At 41.9% G+C, this 19,708-nt stretch overlaps 1 protein-coding gene across 1 annotated transcript in view; it reads right to left on the bottom strand.

Annotated features, from left to right (window-relative positions):
* The window catches only part of CTTNBP2 (cortactin binding protein 2), a 143,882-nt gene that overhangs the window by 47,073 nt on the left and 77,101 nt on the right, over window positions 1-19,708 (bottom strand). Inside the window, exons 6-9 of the mRNA XM_072783270.1 lie at window positions 17,364-17,567; window positions 15,667-15,766; window positions 13,297-13,447; window positions 8,439-8,693 (exon numbers count right to left, since the gene is read on the bottom strand). Of these exons, the coding sequence (XP_072639371.1) occupies window positions 8,439-8,693; window positions 13,297-13,447; window positions 15,667-15,766; window positions 17,364-17,567 (710 nt within the window). The remainder of the gene's footprint in view (window positions 1-8,438; window positions 8,694-13,296; window positions 13,448-15,666; window positions 15,767-17,363; window positions 17,568-19,708) is intronic.

The raw sequence follows: 19,708 nt of genomic DNA, 5'->3' as shown, positions 1-19,708 counted from the left end.
CCATGTGTGGTATATATGAATACATCGTAATTTCCTTATCCGTTCTCTTGTTAATGCACATTGGGTTCTACTACGGACATTCTAGTATGCGTCCTTTGATGGACACGTGTGCACATTTCTATTGGGTGTTATGTACAGAGCTGGCTGGCCTGCTGGGTCACGAGCTATGAGTATGTTGTTTCAGGTCAGTATATACTGCAAAGAGCTTTCAGAAGTAGTTGTACCAATTTCCACCCCCACCAGGAGTATATGTGAGTTCCAGTTGCTTCCTATTGCCCCCAAAACAGACTTTATACATGAGTTCATAAGGAAGTGAAGGAAATCTCTAATGGTCAAAAAGAAAGAAAGAAAGCTAAAACCTCCCGTTAAGTGAAATCCGAACAGGAGGCCAGCACTGGTGTGAGGGCAAAGCTGATGTAAGGAATCTTTTCAGATGCTGGGGGGATGGGAGGCTAGGTCTTTGGAGACCCCAAAATGGAGCAGCTGGACCAGAGGTTTAGAGGGAACTGATTAGAACTTTGGTTTCTCGCTGTGCCTTCTCAGGTTGGAGGGATGTCTCTAACACGTGTAATCACAGTCTATAGGGGTTCAAATTTAAAAATGCCCAAAGCCAAAAGTGAACTGAAAACAAAGCCAAAATATAAAGGACAGTCCTTATCAAATTGTTATGACGAATTTGTATAATACCAATAAATGCATTAGGTAGTAAATGAGAAATTCAGAAATGCTGATTTAGAAATGAACTTTAATGGGAAATCGAATAGAATGCAATTGGAGCAGTAAACTTTGTGAATTCCCAGAGAAGAGATAAAAATAATACATTTTTATGCAAGTTAGTACTTGCAGCAAAAGCAGGTAAGAGCCAAAGCAGACCTGGATCCTCATTCTGCCAATGCCAATATAAATGATTTTATTGATGACTTTTGGTAAATCCTTTAACGTTTTTGTTTCGGTTTCCTTATCTTTGTTTAAATATCTGTATTTATAGAGTTGTTAAATGAAAAGATGCATAAAAACGTTCATATTCTCAGCATATACCGAGAATTAGTTGTTATCATTAAAATCAACAAAATCGCCAACTGGAAAATAGCCCAGATATTCAATTAAGTGGTGAGGAATTACAGCACGTCAACAAATGTCAGAGATCTCAACGTAATTCTAGGTGATGTTACTTCAAAGTTGCCAACAGAAATGATAAAAGATGAAACCCAAATCTGCAAGATTCTTTTACCTTTGACCTTCAAAGTGGGTTGATAATAATCTTTATTATACTCAGCTAGGTCAGCGGGGACTAATATAAGCAGTGACTTTCTCTATAAGGAAGCAAGCAATGTCGGTCCCCCAGAGGCTAGCATGACAACACAAATCCAAACCCACTACAGGTGTGAATTCTACGCCATGCTGGACTCTCTGCGGAACATGGTGAAGTTCAAAACCTCCACCCAACTGACACTCAACAAGCACAGCTACTGGAGCGCATACTGAGTGCCAGGCTATAGTTCTGACACTTTGCAAGCATTTAGTGCCCATCAATCCCCACAACTTTAAGAAAGAAGGACTAAGCCGTCTGCCAGGTCCTCTGTTAGAACTGAGGGTTGTGATGATGAGTAAGGTAACAGTTGTTACTTCTTAGGGAGGAACACAAAGTGTAGTAGAGACATGGGCAAAATGGAGCTGAAGTGAGGTCCAAGGTTGTGCGAGGTTGGAAGAGGAGGGAAAGGTAGAGAGAGCAATCAAAGCTCTCTCCTCAATGGGAGGGGTTTGTGAAGAGGATAAATGCTGTGATGCCTGTCACAGCTTCTGGAACTGGTTCCCAGGGGTCCTGAACCAGGCAGAGTGTCCTACCCAAGTGATGTAGAGCAAGAGACCTGGACGACTGGGTTTAAACCAGTCCTATTAATTATGATAGACACACCTCTATTGTAACAGAGACTGCAACAGACAGTGGTTTAAGCTTTCACTTCCGTTCCCATCCCACTCACCAGAGCTTAGGTAGGTGATCTCACCACCTGCAAAGAGGCTGGAGAATGTGGTCTTCACAGAACTCAGCAGAATCCATTATTACAGAGGAAGGGGAGGAGCGATGTGGAGGGTCAGTGACCCACCTCCGCCATGGTCCTTTAAGGAGAGCAGAGAAGCAAGGTAGAAGTGCCAGGAAGACGAAGGAGAAACCCCGAGTCCAGAGAGCTACATACAAGGGCAAAGTCAGGACAGGGAGCAGGGAGCAGAGAGTCCAACACTGGGAGGAGGGGGGTAGGGTGAAAGCAGTCTGCAAACATGCAGGACGGGCCAGCACCGGTGCAGGGCACGCCGCGGGGGCTGGGGGGGTGGCCTGCTGTCTTGCAGGGCAGACAGAGGGAGGCTGTTAAGGTGAGAAATAATGGCATAAGCAACGAGGTAGATTTAGGGGTGAGGGGCCGAAGATAGAGAGAGCTGGAGTTAGCTGTGAAGGGCTGAGCTCTAGGGTTGGCATGAAGGTATGTTTTGTGCAGGCGTGAGGATATGTTCAGGTAGCAAAGTGCCTGATTCTGAGGACCAACCGGTGCGTTCGGAAGGTATGCTGGAAAGGAGGGTGATAGGAAGGAGCCGCAGCCGTCCATTCACTCGTCAGTTCAGCCAACAGTACGCGCCGGCCAGAGACTCTGCTGGACACAGGACATACGAAGATGGAAAAGTGATTTTTTTTTGGAGGAGATGGAAAGAGAGACAGGCATGCAAACAGTGAAAGCATAGGCGCTCTAAGTGAAGTGTGGAGAGGGCCCTGGGAACATCTTACTTCTGGAAGCCAAGACTTAAGTTGAGATGTTTTCCAGGCAAGGAAGAAGGGTCAGGACGGGAGGAGAGGCCGTCTGAGGTAACGGGAACACAGACGCAATGACAGGGAGAGAAGGGAGAGCAAAGGATGTTCGCACAGCAGCCAGCAGTGCCTGCTTACAGCACAGAGCGCATTGGGGGCGGAGACAGGAAGTGTGCTTGTGGAGGTAAACTGAGTCCAGATCAAGAAGGGACTTGTCTGTCACCATACAGGTCTGGCACTTATCCTCGAAGTGACAGGCCCCTGGAAAAAATGCTAAGCAGGGAAATTACATGACCAAGTTCCCCCGCCTGAAAGGCCCCTCTCGGAGTGGGCTACGCGAGCAGAGGGTCTGCAGATGAGGAGACTTGCTGACCCCGCACAGATCCGGGCAGCAGACAAGGACGACCCCCCAAGGGCAGTGCCCACGAGACATGGAGGGGGCAACATATTCATAATTCACACGCAAAGGAATAAAATCTAGAGTTGGGCCAGTCATCTGAATTTGGTAAGTGGGGAAGAGGAGCAAATAAACGCAACTGCCAGGTGCTGGTACTGGATGAAGAGAGGCCGAGGGATTGCAGCAGGCTGGCTGAGGAGCACCAACACAGGAGGCCGAGGGTGCAGCTGCGTGGAGCTGTCTGACCACCAGTGGGCTTACCAGAGAACGGCCCAAACTGGTACACTTTGAAGGGTGACAAGGGGGGGCTCTTAGTAATTCCACTGGGATGACAGGCATCGAGGATGACCGTAGTGGGCAGAGGAACTCTGCTGCCAGGGTCTTCAAGGAGACGCCGTGTAAACGGTGGCCCTCCCGAGTAGCACCTTCCTGGACAGACTCAGGAGATGGTTAGGTAGGGCTAGAGGTAACATACTGGAACCTCTATAGATTATAAACTGGGGATCAGTACGGTCACTCAAGGGAAAAAGTACAGAGTGCAAGGAGGGAAAGGATCAAAACCCAGATCCATGAAAGCTGTTAGTGGGAAACAAGGAGAGTCCGTGTCTTGGGTGAGGAGTGGAGCGGGACTCTGGTTGGCTAAGTCTAGATTAGAATCCTTCAGAATCCTGTTAATCACTGCTGCTCAAATTAGGCAAGGATGCAATAATACTCTTCACTGAATATTCTGGAATAAGTGTTAAAAAAAAATAGCCTTCCCTTTGTTTGCTAACAGCTGACGTCAGTCTGGCCTTTTCAAAGATAATTTTATAAATAAACGTTAAGGGGGGAAAGAAAGGGAATAATTGTGGAGAACCCACAGCACAAAAACAGATTCCAAAGAGCAGATTTCTATTTATCATGATTAACATCCAGTTCCAAAGAGTTGGGCCGACTGCTAGGTATCTTATCTTTGTCCTCTCCCAGCCAGTTACCCAACTCCGCGTGACAAGGAAGAAATTTAGTGACTCCCAATCACCTTATTCTTTGCATCCATGACCCAGGGAAAGGAAATCTAAATCTCGGGGCCCCGAGTGGGCCTCCATACTTAGACACACCCCCTTCTCCGGACCATCCAGTCAGGGTGGATGCTGCTGCGTGAGGGGAAGTGCCTGATACCCCCTGGATAAAAGACAAAACGTATGGGCATACCCTGGTCCTAGCACAATGCAGAATGGCCTAAAGACGGTGCGGAGAGGGCCATGCCTCATCAGAGGGCAGGGGGCCTGCCCAGGGAGGATGACCTCTAGGATGCTGGAAATAAATGTCTGGGAGACAGGTAAAAAGCCAGCTGTGCAGATCTGGGTTTGGGACGGATTACTGCAGAAACCACAGGTAAAGCTGAAAGACCGGATAAGCTCTTAAAAAACAGGACCGGCCAACTGTAAGTGGAGCATGGGAGTTGCTCGTGGTTAAACAAAAGAGAAAAAACCAGTAAAACCAAGAGAAAGCCTGGTCATTGTATTTGGAGGGGAAGTGAGGGTGAGGCAGGGGTCTGAAAGCGGAGGAAGGCGTCTGCGTGAAGTAGCCCACCCGTTAACCCAGAGCCTGAGCGACGGGCCACCAGCTTCGGTCACACGCATAAGCTAGAACCATAAGCGAGCCCTGCAGCCAGACACACACACACTCCTCCAAAATAAAGAGTCCCTTTGTACGAGAGCTTCAACAACAGAGATATCAAATTCAGATAATCGCCCTAGTGTTTCTGCCGCACAAACCCGACATGTCAAAGGTCTCGTGACACAACAGGGTTTCATGAAGGAACTCTTCTATTGACACTGCGATGAAAACAAAGGTTTATGCTCAATGATTAGTCACAGGCCTGCTTTAGAGACGCACTCCATCACCAAACACGCAGTGGTCACCTGCGTAAATGGCTTAACCACTGGGAGAAAGACCAGGGCCTGAAGTGGGAAAAGCACTGGTTTGGGAACCTGATCTTCCGTGAACGGACCTTGGGGAATTAATTACACTATTTTCTGAGACTCGATTTTTTTGCATCTACTAATGAGGAGGTTGGTCCGGATGAGCTATATATCCCTTCGAGCCCTGAAATCCCACAATTCTTTATTGAAAAATATGGGGACACTGGAGTAATGATGTACCTGCTACCTTACATAGACTGGACACATACATGCTGCTGGGCAGAGAGGAAACATTCATTTCTTAAGCTCAGCTTGTGGTCAGAGTAGAATAGAATCTTTCACAATGATTAATTCAGAATTGCAATTAGTTTTTTCAGGAAATTGGTCTTCGGGCCTCAGTTGTAAAATGGATCGCCTCTCTGGAGAAGTATCTCAACCAGGATACGAACGCTGCATTAGGCAAATGGTGCAGAAGAACCTTCCAATGCCTCTGACTAGGAAGGAAGGCGGCGTGGTACAGTGTGAAGATAACGAAATCAGGCAATCTGGGCTTCATTCCCAACTTCTCTCTATTACTCCCTCCAGGGTTTAAATGTCCTAATCATAAAATGAAGAAGCTAGACTGGAAGATGAAGTATCCATTCCGGGGCTTAAAAAAAAAAATCTATTATTTTAATCTATGATTTTACTCAGCAGGGTGCCAATGTTGTCAGTCATGATCACTTTTTAAAAATCTCTCTTTTCTCGTTCAAGATGTATCTTATGCCCTTAAAAAAAACAATACAGGGAGAGTCACATTCTATGAGGGAAAGTGGTCATACTTCCCTTTACTCAGCAATGACAGAGCATCTACTTGTTCCCGGGGCCTGAGGATCCATGAAGACGGCATCCTTGATTACAAAGAGCTCTAGGACTAATAAGGAGCTCATAATTAAGGAGCCAAGCAACAACACAAGTGCCCCACACTGTAGGGTGACTCACCCGGGGAGTGGTTTCTCGCTCTGCTTTGCAGAAGAGATTCGGCAGCTGAACATTCTAGATCAGTGATGCTCAGGTTTTCTTTTGTTGTTGTTACTATCGTTTGGCTCCAGGTTGAGTATGTATACAACCCACTCCCATCAGTAACATCTTGCACTATACTCAGAGATTTTTCTTGACGGGGGAGAAGTAGGTTGAAAACAACCCCTTCAATGCATCTTTCTACCATCAAATTAAAATTCACAGTCTTAGATTAACTGTGCATTTTTAAACGCAAACTTTTCACAGTTCACATCTCTGTCTCCTAAAAACCTGTATGTCACACGTGTTGCATCCCATTCAAATCAAGACGTGTGTATCAGGTTCCCAAGATTTTTGTACCTTTTTGTTAAAGGGTAAAACGGGAGCAAACTACTAACAAGTAATAGCTCCACACTGAACTAAATCATGCCTTGGTCTCATTAAAAAAAAAAAAAAAAAAGGGATCCCTGGGTGGCACAGTGGTTTGGCGCCTGCCTTTGGCCCAGGGCGCGATCCTGGAGATCCGGGATCGAATCCCACATCAGGCTCCCGGTGCATGGAGCCTGCTTCTCCCTCTGCCTATGTCTCTGCCTCTCTCTCTCTCTCTCTCTCTCTCTCTCTGTGACTATCATAAATGAATAAAAAATTTAAAAAAAAAAAGTTCAAAATGAGCAGCTTTTGTTCTAGATCATAATAACAAGAAGTTACCCAAGCAGGAGCTCCAAATGCAATTTCTAGCTATTCCCAGATATCTCCATCTGGATGAACATCTCAGCACTTAAATCCAGCAGGTCTAAACCCACGTTCTATCTTCTTGATCACAATGACGCCTCTTCTATTCTCTTTCTGGAAACATCCCTGTTCCCCTTCCTGTCAGCTCCCTCTTTTCCTGCATCTAATCTGTCTTCAACCTGTGGATACTTCTGGTCTGTAACGTTTCTCATTATTTCTCCCACTCTCTTCATCTTTCACCTAGTCTCTCTCCCGGCCAATATTTTTTTCATAACCCCCAACCTTCTGTTTGCTACTTCTAAATTAATCATTCAAACTATAGGGCTGATTATTTTGTTCCCTTGTACAAAACCTTTTGGTGGCTTTACTCTGACCAGAAAATAAAGTCCCAACTCTTTAAAATGTCACTAAAGCTCATGTCATATTCTGAGACCCCCAGACTCATCTTATTTCTCACCACCCCTCATCAGCGCAGCCGATGCTGAAGGCCACCTCCCTATTTCCAGTCTCTGTTTGTTCTGCTCTCCAATCTGAACTACTTTCCAATCCCAGTGATGAGCAGCAAATTTAATCCACCTTGCAAGGCCAAGATCACTTCCACTGACTCCAGAAATAGCCACTTCTAAGCCTAATATCCCTATGACTCTGCTCCCTGAAATACATGCATTAAAAAAAAAAAATCTTAAAATTTGCATTTTTATACTGTTCCAACCACAAATCTGTTACCCTTGTTTTAATTTGTTGGGTTCTCTTATCCTACTCTTGTCTTGTATCTTGTACTCTTGCCACGAAACTAGGAGTTAGCTGATGGCATAAACGATTCCTGAGAATGTGAGCTTTTAGTGTCTTGTGCTCAGAAGCATCCTAATAGCTTTTTATTGCTAAACCAATCAAAACAGAAAAAAAAAGTGTGAGTGAATGGCCTACTGTTTCTCTAATAATCAGAATCATTTTCTACTCTAACTGGTGAGTGAAATCTTGAGCTCCCTCTTACCTACCAGTAAAATACACAGGAAGGGTGTAAGTGAGGCAGTTCAGAGGTGAGAGCTTTTGAAGAATCCTGGCTCTCCCTCTAACCAGTAGCATGGCCTTGGTCCTTGAATCAAACAATCCAGTAGACTAAGTCAAAACCAAACTCTTTCTCCTGATTTTACATGGGATTTTAAAAAAATGTCTGAAATTACACCCACATTTGTTAACAAACTCCAAGTATGATTGTTATAAGAAGTCTCAGGGCGCCTGGGTGGCTCAGTCAGTTAAGCATCTGACTTCAGCTGGGGTCATGATCTCGGGGGGCCTGGGACGGAATTGCACGGAAAGTCCACGTTTCCCTCCCCTGGCTTGTGCACATTCTCTTACCCTCTTTCTCTCTCAAATAAATCTTAAACAACAATAACAACAACAACATCAACAAGGAAGTCTCATATATGGTTAACTGTAAACACTACCGGACAGGAAAAAAGTCAGTTCATATTGGTAGCTGATCGTCTCCTGCAATGGTATCCCTCAGTCTCGAGCCATTCTGTTGAAATCTACTCAGCCAATAGCACACAATTTTGTCACCATCAAATTACAGCTGTGTAGTGGCCCTAGCTGCTACCAGACACACCTTAAAACCTTTCGAAGCAGCAATATGGGCAGCGGTCCAGCCTTCTCTGTCAGCGTGGTTAACGAGGTCTGCAGGAACCACAGGCTTGGGTGTGCCTTCAGGACTCTCTTCTCCTTCATCCAAGCCAAAGACACCGGACTCGGGTTCTTCCTCATGCAAAGAGTTCCCACTAGCTGGTGTTCTATGGTACATGAGAAGCTTGAGGCTGTCCACGTTACCAGTGTCCACAGCTGCATGGACCGGTGTCCAGCCATCCTGAAGATAAAATGACCAGGAGGAAAGGGTTGATTACAACATTAATGTTGAGAACAGTGTTATTTAAAGTTCACCTCTAAACGTTCTTGGGCATGAACCACTGAGCTCGGAAAAGCAGGCATTCCAATCCTGAATATCACTGATGAGCTGAGTCAAGTTCTCTGACCTCTGCCAATTACCATATTTCCCATTGCTATGACTCATGTTTGCTGTTTTGTAGGAATTTCCACTCAACAGTCAACCACTTGGAGTTTAATTTAACAATACAAAAGAGAATGAACGTTAGCATACAGATTTTTCAAAATTTACATCCAATTACAGTATTACTAGTAATGTACTACATGAATGCTACTATAAGCTAGTTTTGGTTATAGGGCAGAGTCTTAACTGGTGATCTTAAAATTTTGTGCCGGTGATTCCCAAAGGAAAAAATTTAAATAATAGGGAAAAGGTAGACATACAGGAAAAGCAAGGCCAAATAACTTCGTGAGATGTCTGTGGGCCTCTATTGAGGGTTCTGTGTAAGCTTAGAAAATGTCCCAACTAAAATTATTAGGCCCATTCTCTAGAATATATTCCTGTGAGGCCTTCCTCATTCACTTTGCTGGCTGCTAGAGTAAACTCAGTGGTTCTCAGGTGTGGTCACCAGGCCAGCAGCCGCAGCGTCACCTGGGAACTCGTTAGAAACGAAGGTCGTTGAGCCTCCACCCAGACCTACTGAATGAGAAACTCTGGAGGGAGACCCAGCAATCTGTGCTTTAACCAGCCTTCTGGGTGATTCGGACACAACCGAAGTCTGACACCACTTTTCCAGGGAAAATCTTGGTCCCATTTCCATCTCTCAAGGGTCTTCCTTCCACGCAGGCACCAGTCTTTGCTACATTTTTAAGACTTTCATAAAAGAACAGAATTATTTTGGTGATTTGTGATTTTGACTTGTTGCCCTTACCTTTATTTTCTTTTTGGCCTATTTTTTTCATGTGGTATTTCATATTGCTCTATTAAATATCTCTCAGTGAGCTAGAGAACACTTTTTTTTTTTAACAATAGGGTAGAGGATAAAGGAGAAAGACAGTAAGTGGTAACAATGTACACTTAGTGAGTTATCTGATTATTTGCTAAAGCCATCTCTTGAGGAGGATTTTTCTCTGGTTCTATACTTCATTCCAATGAAGTCAACTTGGCTAAGACAAGGCTGTGGCTGCGCGGTAAATGGAATACCTTATAGTCCTTGGGCGTACTCCAGCTAGTAAAGCATTTCATGGCTTACTCTTCGTTGGGCTGTGGATGCCCTTACTTGGGCAAGCCTTAATTTGGCAGAGTGTAAGCGCTCCTGGCCTTCCCTAGTCAAATCTCTTAACTTGTTTCCTAATTCTTATGTTACAAAGACGATCTAATCATTTCTGAAAAACTTTCAATTTCCCATTCCCCCTTTGATTTCTTATTAAAAGACTTAAGAAATAATTATTCCCTTAAGTTTCTCTATCAATTATACTGTTTATCTCTGTACTTGGGAGACTCTCTACTCCTCATGATTTTGTTCAGTCCATCAACAGGTAGCTTGAGAGCATGGACTTCTGTGTTCTCTAACTTACAGGATGTGACTTAAATTTTTATTTTTATGCTGCACTACTTATTTTTTTTATTCAGTTTGGTTATGTAAAATTTACTCATTTTTCACATATAAGGTAGAATTTTATATTAAATATGTGTAATACCACAGATTTCTTAGATCAACTATATAAAATAATATGAATAAATGTACCACTGGGCTATTTTCTCAGGTTTTCAAAAAATGAGTAAAAAGCTTTTACTTTTTTTGTTTTTTTTATTTAAAAAAAAAGCTCTAGCAATAGAACTCAATGGAAAATATTTATCCTGGCTTATACCCCTGGTTATAACATTAATTGTTGGTTCTCTTTTGGTAAATTATTTAGGAAAACTCAGGATCTGGTGCAGCCACTACGGTAAAAAGCATGGAGGTTCCTCAAAAAGTTAAAAATAGAACTAACTTATGACCCAGCAGTTACATTACTGGATATTTGCCCAAAGAATACAAAAACACTAATTCAAAGGGATACATGTACCCCTATGTTTGTAGCAGCATTATTCACAATAGCCAAGATATGGAAGCTGCCCAAGTATCCACTGATTGATGAATGGATAAAGAATAGGTGAGATATATATTATGTAGATGCATGTGTGTGTCAGAAATAATATATATTAATATATATATCTTATGGAATATTATTCAGCCATAAAAAAGAATGAAATCTTGCCATTTGCAACAACACAGATAGAGCTTGAGAGTATAATGCTTAGTGAGTCAGAGAGAGAGAAATTCCATATGATTTCACTCATATGTGGAATTGAAGAAACAGAACAAATAAGCAAAGGGTGAAAAAAAGAGAGAAAGACAGACAAATCAAGAAAGGATCTTAATAAAAGAGAACAAACTGCTGGTTACCAGCGGGGAAGTAGGGGAATGAGGGGGAGATGGGTTAAATAGTTAATGGTGATTAGGGAATGCACTTGTCACGAAAAACAAACAAAAGAAAACATAAAAACAACTAATCACCTAGGATCTAAGGGTGACCTGTAACGTAGATACTGTTCCTTCTTATCCTGGGAAATCTTAAGGATGTTTCCTATGACAGGAATGCACAGCACAGCCAATTTTCTATCAGAAGAAATCCAAAATTCAGATAACCTTTGGAAATTAAGTATCTACCCTCGTCTTCCATTAGGAATATATGATAGGGGTGGTGACTGTTACACAGTCCACATTCTGGGAAGCTGCAAAGACCAAAATAAAGTGATTCCTGAGCACAATGAAGAGCAGATCACGATGGAAGCTCCTCAACTCCTCCAGCGCAGAGAGGGTGCCACCAGAAAAATGCCTGTCGGTAAACACAGGGCTGATTCCTCAGTCTCGGCGGGCTGATGGAGATTTGGGAGGTTTCAAATGCACTTCTGTGTGGCTGAGCCAGAAGTGTTATCCAAGGACTCTTCCCACGCATCCAACTCTCAATGTCTTCAGTTTCTAAACTGGTGACCATCTGTGCACCTTGCATGGGAGACATCAGACCTGTGTGGGATGAAGTCAAGAGCGACCCGGGGCGCATAGCGGATTTCTGCAGATAGCGCTTCCTGAATGACCCTGACCTCTGTGAGGCGCTACACATCTCAGCAATAACAGACCATCAGTCACAGGAGTGAGGGCGAGCACAAACAACCCTCCTCTCTCAGGGCTGGCAACGGGCACTATCTTGTCACAAAACTCCCTTTTGTGTACGTGTTTACATGTGTTACAACAGAGTCCCGTGTTAACCGGGGATGGTGGTGACCATGGTGACAGCTAACATCTGTTCATTGCTTACAATTCCCAGGCTTACTATACCAAACTACCTTACGTAGATAACCTCATTTCACTTTAATTCCCCTAACAATGGCTACTGTTATTAGACTCATTCCATAGAGGGGTCAACCAGGGCACAGAGAAGTAAGACCACTTGCCTAAGCTCACGCAGCTTTGTGAAGGCATGGCTTGAGCCCCAAAGGCTTGATATATCAGAGCCTGATCTCGCAGCCATTATGCAATAATTTTGTATCATCATTACTGCCACTATGGCAGCAGGTGATACTTCTGCAGCTCTTTGTAAAATGTACATTTTGAAAACATATCCAGAATCGGACCATTTCCCACCATTTCTACACCTCAACCTTGATACAAACCACCATTACTTCTTCCCTGACTTAAAACCACAGGTTCCTACACGCCTCCCTTGCAGCTTCTCTGCCCCACCTAAGGTGATTCTCAAACCTTCAGCCAAAGTGACTCTTTATCAAAGGGAGTCAGTTCATGCCCTTGTTCCCTTCAAAACTGTCCATCCAGAGGCCTTATTCCAAATGCTCACCATGGCCCGCAAGGCCTTTTGTGGCGAGCCACTGGCCACCTGGCCTAACCGAAGTGCCCTGCGGGTACCCCCACTGTCCCACCTCCAGCCTGGCACACTGCTCTCCAGGTCTCTCCATGGCCCACATTCTTGCTTCTTTCAGGTCTTGGCTCAACTGTCACACTTTCAGTAAGGACTTCTCCCACTCCTCTGAAGTCACCCACCACCCCAGGCACTCTGATCTTCTAAACACCCAGCACCTATCTATCTACTCACTAGTTGATTGTCACCCCTTCTGTCCCACGAGGATATAAGGCATAGGAGGGCAGGACTAGTTTATTTGCTGCTGTCCCTTCTGTCCCTAGGACAGCGGGTACTCAGGAAATCATTGTCGAATGATTAAAAACTTAGACTTCCATGATCTCCCCTGATCCTGAAAACAGCCAGGACACAGGTATTCATTTTCCCATTTTGCAGATGAATAATTTGAGGTTCAGAGGATAAAGGACTGGTTAGACGAATAGACAAGGCTTCTCATTAGCAGACACCCAAACACAAGTCAAAGGTCAGACACTGTCCATGTTTTATATCCAAAAAGCAAAGCAAAACAAAGCAACCTCTATCTTAATATATTTTGATTTTCTGGCTATAGAGTTGGCAGATAGGGTAAATTTTAAAACAAGCCCCCGCCCAAAATTGGTACTCACTCTGGTTTCCACACTTCGGTCAGTTCCGGCTTCCAGTAGGTATTTAATACACTCCTTATTTCCATTTTTACAGGCCAGGTATAGAGGTGTCTGTCCTTCATCAGCAGCATGATTAATGTTGGCATCATATGCAATTAATAATTCTACACACCTAAACATAAGATCATGATTAATCACAATAAAACCGGTTTGCGTTCTGAAGCACCTGACCCAGATACTATAATGCTAGAGGAGGTCTGTATCTTTCTACATCAATTGTTTTTACATATATCAATTACAGTAGGTCTTAAAATATGGATACCATTTTGTAGCAAGGATGGAAGATATATTTTCAATCACAAATTTAATTACTCCCATGAAAATTTAAAATGGTGGCACTGATCTGGTGCTAAAACTTGGTTTTGACACTTTTCTGTAGCCAACTTGTGAAAGTGGAGTCCTTGTAACATGTTTAATTGGGATGAATGGCTGAACTGTGGTTGACATATATACATTATTTGTGGTTCAAAATAGTTTAAACCTTGAGAAGTCATACTGCTGAGTCATTTTGAGACTTTCACTTGAGAAAATAATTATAAATAGCTCAGACAGCAGGGCACCATGTGCCTCCACTATAAAAGGCAGCAGGGAGGCAGAGCTAGGGGCTGCCTTGGGGAGAACAGCAGAGGCTAGCCTGTCTCCTGAAGGGGGGCTAGTTACAAGGAAAAAGACAGCTAAGCAGAAACTCATTGCTCTGAGAATCAGGGAGGAAAGAAATGAGGTAAATTTGAGACATTGTGTCATTTGTGCCAAGTCTTTATGAAATTAGATAAGAATAAATGGAGAAAAGTGGACTAAAATCATAATCAAATGAAGAAGAAATTTACATCACCTCCTTTTTTTCAGATATATGCTTTCTCCCCCCACCCCCACCCTGGGGCTTTTCTTGAAAACAATTGGTTTATATATATTTTTAAAAATAAGTTACGTACTGACATGTGTTTATATCTCATACACATTTAAACTGATCAACCCCAGGGTTCTTCTTTTTGGCAAAGCTACTCATGCATAGATTCCTAGGACTCTTATACCTTCCAAGTAAGTGGCACTACAGACTATGGGGTGACAGTAAATGTAAAAGCACAGCTGAAGAAGAAATCCCTTCTGGAGGACTCAGGATACATGCACCAAGTAACAGCAAAACCAGTATCTGCGGTTCTCAACAATAAGCTCATGAGGTATACATCAGACATGCAGAAAAAAGAATGTATATTCTAAAGATACATTCTGAATATTTAAAACTTACATTTATGATTAATAACCTTAATGTGAAACTTAGAACCCATATTATAGGAATTACGAAATACGTTAAAGGGTATTTCTATCAGTTTGAAACAGTCCGCATTTATTGCTTCTCGGCCTTTTGGCTAAGATCAAGTGAAACAGTCCGCGTTCCCTACAGGATCTTTCAGAACAGGCAGAGGAAGCAGCTTAGTGACTTTCTATTTTATTAAATTGTAACTCTTAATTTTAAAAACCCATGTCTATGTTCAACAGACTTGGTAGGCTCCTGAAGAAATCACTGCTAAACTGACATATGTTTCAGTTGGTAGGTTCTTTTGGGTTTGTGCTCTAAGCACTTTCAGTATGAGATGTTTCTGCTTTAATTTTTTAAAAATGGTATGACAAGGTGAATATATTGGGATTTAATATTGAATAAAGTGCCACTAGGAAGTTAAAATTCTTGTAATTAATATAATTCTAGGATTTGGGATCCCTGGGTGGCGCAGTGGTTTAGCGCCTGCCTTTGGCCCAGGGCGCGATCCTGGAGACCCAGGATCAAATCCCACGTTGGGCTCCCGGTGCATGGAGCCTGCTTCTCCCTCTGCCTGTGTCTCTGCCTCTCTCTCTCTCACTGTGTGCCTATCATAAATAAATAAAAATTAAAAAAAAACAAAAAAAATAAAAACAATTATATTAAAAAAAAATTCTAGGATTTATTTTTAATGCCATCATAAGTAAAAAAGCTTTTGTGTGCGTGGGGGGAGGGCAGAAAACAGTGAATGACAGTCTCTAACAGTGGATGTGTCACCACATAGCTGTTGATAGACTATAAATTATCTTTATCAGAAGCAAATTCATTCATGTGAGGTTGACACACGTTTCTCTTCTTTATTTCCCTCATATACAACTATTCACCCTTAAAGAAGAAGAGAGAATTTAGTATCCTACTTTGCATCTGAATCTTCAAATATATTTAGTGAATTTATTTGCCAATGGATTTTAAGCACTAGCGTTTACACATTCAGCCAGAACTGAAATATGTGTGCAAATTATAGAGAGACTCTTTTTATAGTGGGGGGAGAAAGAAGAATTCAGAGCATCACTTACTTGAAATGTCCCTGAGCAGCTGCAGCACACAAGGGTGTGAAGCCATTTTTATCAGCAGCATTGACTTGGGCTTCTGCATTCAGCAGCAATCTCACACAGTCTACGGATTTTAATAGAAAGCCATTTAAATTCCCCATTTAGAGTTACGGTGAGCCAAGTTCTAAACAAGCTCTATGTAAATGTTAAACCCAAAGGACCTCTCCCGTGCACAGTCCACCTGACAATTTTAGTATGGTCGATAGGAGACTCCACAGACTATTTTACAGAGAAAGGAGACTCTTTTCCTGAATATGTAAATGCTTCGGGAAGAGTTGCTAATGAGTGAAAGGATTATTAGGTGTCAGAAAACATTTCACCAGGTTTTCCCATCACTCTATCCCAGGAAAATAATGTTATTGGATAGAGAACTAAATCTACTTATCAAATTGAAGTACCATTCTTTGTATTTAAAGAGTTTAATTCTCATTTTGAGATTTAAAACACTTAAAACACTTCCATGTAATGGTCATCACACACTTGATTCCATGGGTGAGGTGAAGCCATACAAAGTCACCTGACTCTGGCATAAATATCATCTAGGCCTTGTGTTCCGCATGGTATTCACTAGCTTTAATTTCTCCACATGAAGGAAAATTCCCACAGGACTTTTGAAGTAAAGAAGAATCCCAAAGTATTTTTAAAATCACGAGCTATCTTATCTTCTTAGCTCACTAGATCCTTCCATTTAGTCCACTTGAACACAGTGAAGCTCTGAAGCTTCTCTGAATTACCCTACAATCATGCAGCTTATGTGCACCATGCTATCTGATTTCGGATTTGCAGTCAAATCATCTTTTTCTGCACTACCATGTTTTAGTAAATCTGACAAGATTCGCATTTTAAGATAGAATAATTCTGACTTCATCAATATGTCGCTTATAGCTGTACAACTTCTCAGTTCTCTTAAAAAAAATCCAAATAACTATAAATTGTTCTGACGATAGAACCGTTTCAGACCCGTGACCTCTAACTGCTAGATCTTGCCCTCACCGTAGCATGTGTTGAACCCGTCACTTCGACTTTCATACACAGATATTGCTAATAGACAAATTAGAGCTATTTTGTCCTAACTCAAGTGATCACAGACAGAAGGCTTTATTCTAAAATGTGCTTAGTGCTAGACCTCCAATTTTAACATACACAATCTATTTCATCGTGCATAAGACTAAAAATACTTTTTGCTAGCTGCAATAAAATCTAACTTAAAAAAAGTTTGTTTGTTTGTTTGTTTGTTTATTTATTTATTTATTTATTTATTTATTTATTTAAGAGAGAGAGCATGCATGGTGGAAGAGGAATAGAGGAAGGAGGAAAGAGAGAACCTGGAGCAGACTCCTCACTGAGTGCAGAGCCCAACACAGCTCGATCTCTCTACCCTGAGATCATGACCTGAGCCGAAATCAAGAGTCGGTTGCTCAAATGACTGAGCCCCCCGGGCGTCCCTAAAATCTCACATTTTTATGGAACTACAATTTCCAAATTTTTTCAATATTTGCAAAATCTTTAAATCACGTAAGAAAAAATGTGTCCACTACTACCTGTAGAAGAAAATCAAAGCCAGAAGAACCTTTTGCTCCTAACAATGGTTACCAGTGCTTTTGGCTCTCCATCCTTTTGCAAGAGGGTGGTACAGTGAGGTAAGATCATGCCATCTTTACCTGTATGTCCATTCTTAGCAGCAGAATACAAGGCAGAATGGCCATCTTCACAGGAGTAATTAATGTCCAGTCCTTCTTCATTAAGCAGCATTGATAATAAAGTGACATTTCCCTGGGCAGCAGCTTGCTGAAGAAGGGTGGGCCTGCCAGCCAGGGGGGCAGGACCACCACTCATTAGCAAAGGGGTTAGGGAGGGTGACCAGCCTGTGGGTTAAAGTGACCCTAGTTAGAGTAGGAGCAAGGACAAGAGACAGATATTACCCACTTAATTCTGAATTATACACACACACACACACACAGAGATGTATGAATACATATCCTTAGAGGATTATGCAGTTTCTAACATTATCAATCTGTTAATATTTACTTAGCACAAATCTGTACTGTTATTCCAGTCTCATACCTGCTAATTAAATTAACATACACAGTGACATGATTTTTAGTTGTCAGTCTTACACAGATAAATGTTAAAGTGGTGGTTGGTTTTAGGAAACTAAGGTGGCTGTCTCATTTTAAGAGTTCAAATTTCATTGTAGGATTTCAAAACAATTTGAATTTTAAAATTATATACGGATTCCCTCAATTTCAGTATCAATCTGAAAAAAGTGAACTGACATCTCTAGGTATAGGATGGAAATAATTGTAAGAAATGGAGATTTTCTCCTTTTTCAACGTTTCCAAAGGCATGTAACTAAAAATTTTACACAATTAGGATGGGCCAAATATTGCCAAGAAATCTATTTATATTCCTTGAATTCCCTTAGTTGGGGATAAAAATAACGGAGGGGGCCAAGTGCTATTCAGTATCAAGAGCTAACAGAAGCGCAACGTATATAATTGAGTCTAGAATACTGTATTCCAGCCCAAATATGCAATATGCGATTCTGCAGACTTTATCATCTGGCCATCTTTATAACTTGTGTACCAGAAACTTTTAACCAGCCAACGAAACAGGACACTCTACCATATAGTTTTAACAAGAATCATAAGAGTTATCATAGTTAGATATTTCTCTCATCAGTATTTAGCAGCTTTAGAAGAGAATCTGTTAAGTGTGTGAAGTCGGCTGCATATAGCATGGAAAATTTTCTGAATTCTTCCTTGGTCAAAAGGCTGTAAAAACAGTAAAGTAAAAAAATGTTTATTTAATGTGTCATATAGGTATTTTATGTGTTTTAGATACAATTAACTTTCAAAAGAAGTCATTTTACTTTCTTCCTTAGGAAGCCCCAAATACCTCAGGGTAATGTCAGCCTATATAGAGGGGCCCATGTGCACACAGCCACTCCTCAGGGAAAACGCTCTACATAAATCCAGTAACATTCTCTGTGAGGAGGGCACAATAGATGGATCTTTTCTTAGGTTTCCTCCACCTTGGTATTAGGATAATATTTTAGGTATATGGGTATTACATTAATAAGTAATAAATTTGCATAACTGAGATTTAAGTTATTTTAATCAATATTGAAATCAAAGGATTTCCTGGTATTTTAAAAATTCTTTGCGAAAAAAGTTTATACAAATAAAACTCGACTGTCCATTAGAAGCTGGATATTACATCTTCATAATTAATTATTTGGGTCCATGAATAATTTATTGTTTTTAACCCTGTTAGACTGCAGTGACATATAAAATTCAAATGCTCATTAAATATTCATCTAAACTTTATGATATCTTTCCATCGATATTCACTAGCTCTTCTTACAAAAGTAGTATTTTTACTTCATACTTACAAGAAGGCTCCTCTCTGGTACATTTTACCTTTTGTATTTTCTTAAAAACAAACAAAAAAACAAGCCCACAAAAATTAAATCAGTACTTATTAGAAATGGATGATAAACAGAGAAATTATAAACACCAAGGTATGAGAGCTTGACTGCAAAGCAAACACAAAGGTAACATGAAGGCATTGCACGGTGGTCCTCCGTGGAACAGAAGGGAGTGTGGCTCACAACGCAGTGAGTCCTCTCCTTGAGCTCCAGAGGCGGTCTCTCCTCACCCCTCCCTCCTCCCCTCCCTCCTCCCCCCCCTTCCTCTCTCTCTCTCTGTCCTCTCACTGTCCTTCCCTCTACCCCCACCTCCTCTAGCTCATCCAAAGAGTCCTGGTTATTGACAGCCTCTAAAGAACATCAACAGGTATAAATAAATCAAATGGTTTGCTCTTCTTTTGGGCTTTGTTTTCATTCTTCCTTTTTCAATGCGCTTCTAGGCTTTGGGGGACAATTTAAATACAGATACATTTTTAACTGCCTTCTATGGAAACTTGGGATACAGCATCCTGGGAAACCCTCTTTTTAATGCTAAGCTATCTGAAAGAGAAAATATTCATTCAAAAATTTTCTCAA

This window comes from Canis lupus, chromosome 18 (genome assembly GCF_048164855.1).
Source record: "Canis lupus baileyi chromosome 18, mCanLup2.hap1, whole genome shotgun sequence".
NCBI lineage: Eukaryota > Metazoa > Chordata > Mammalia > Carnivora > Canidae > Canis > Canis lupus.
Note: the sequence above shows the minus strand (reverse complement) of the source record. Positions and strands in the feature narration are given on the sequence as shown.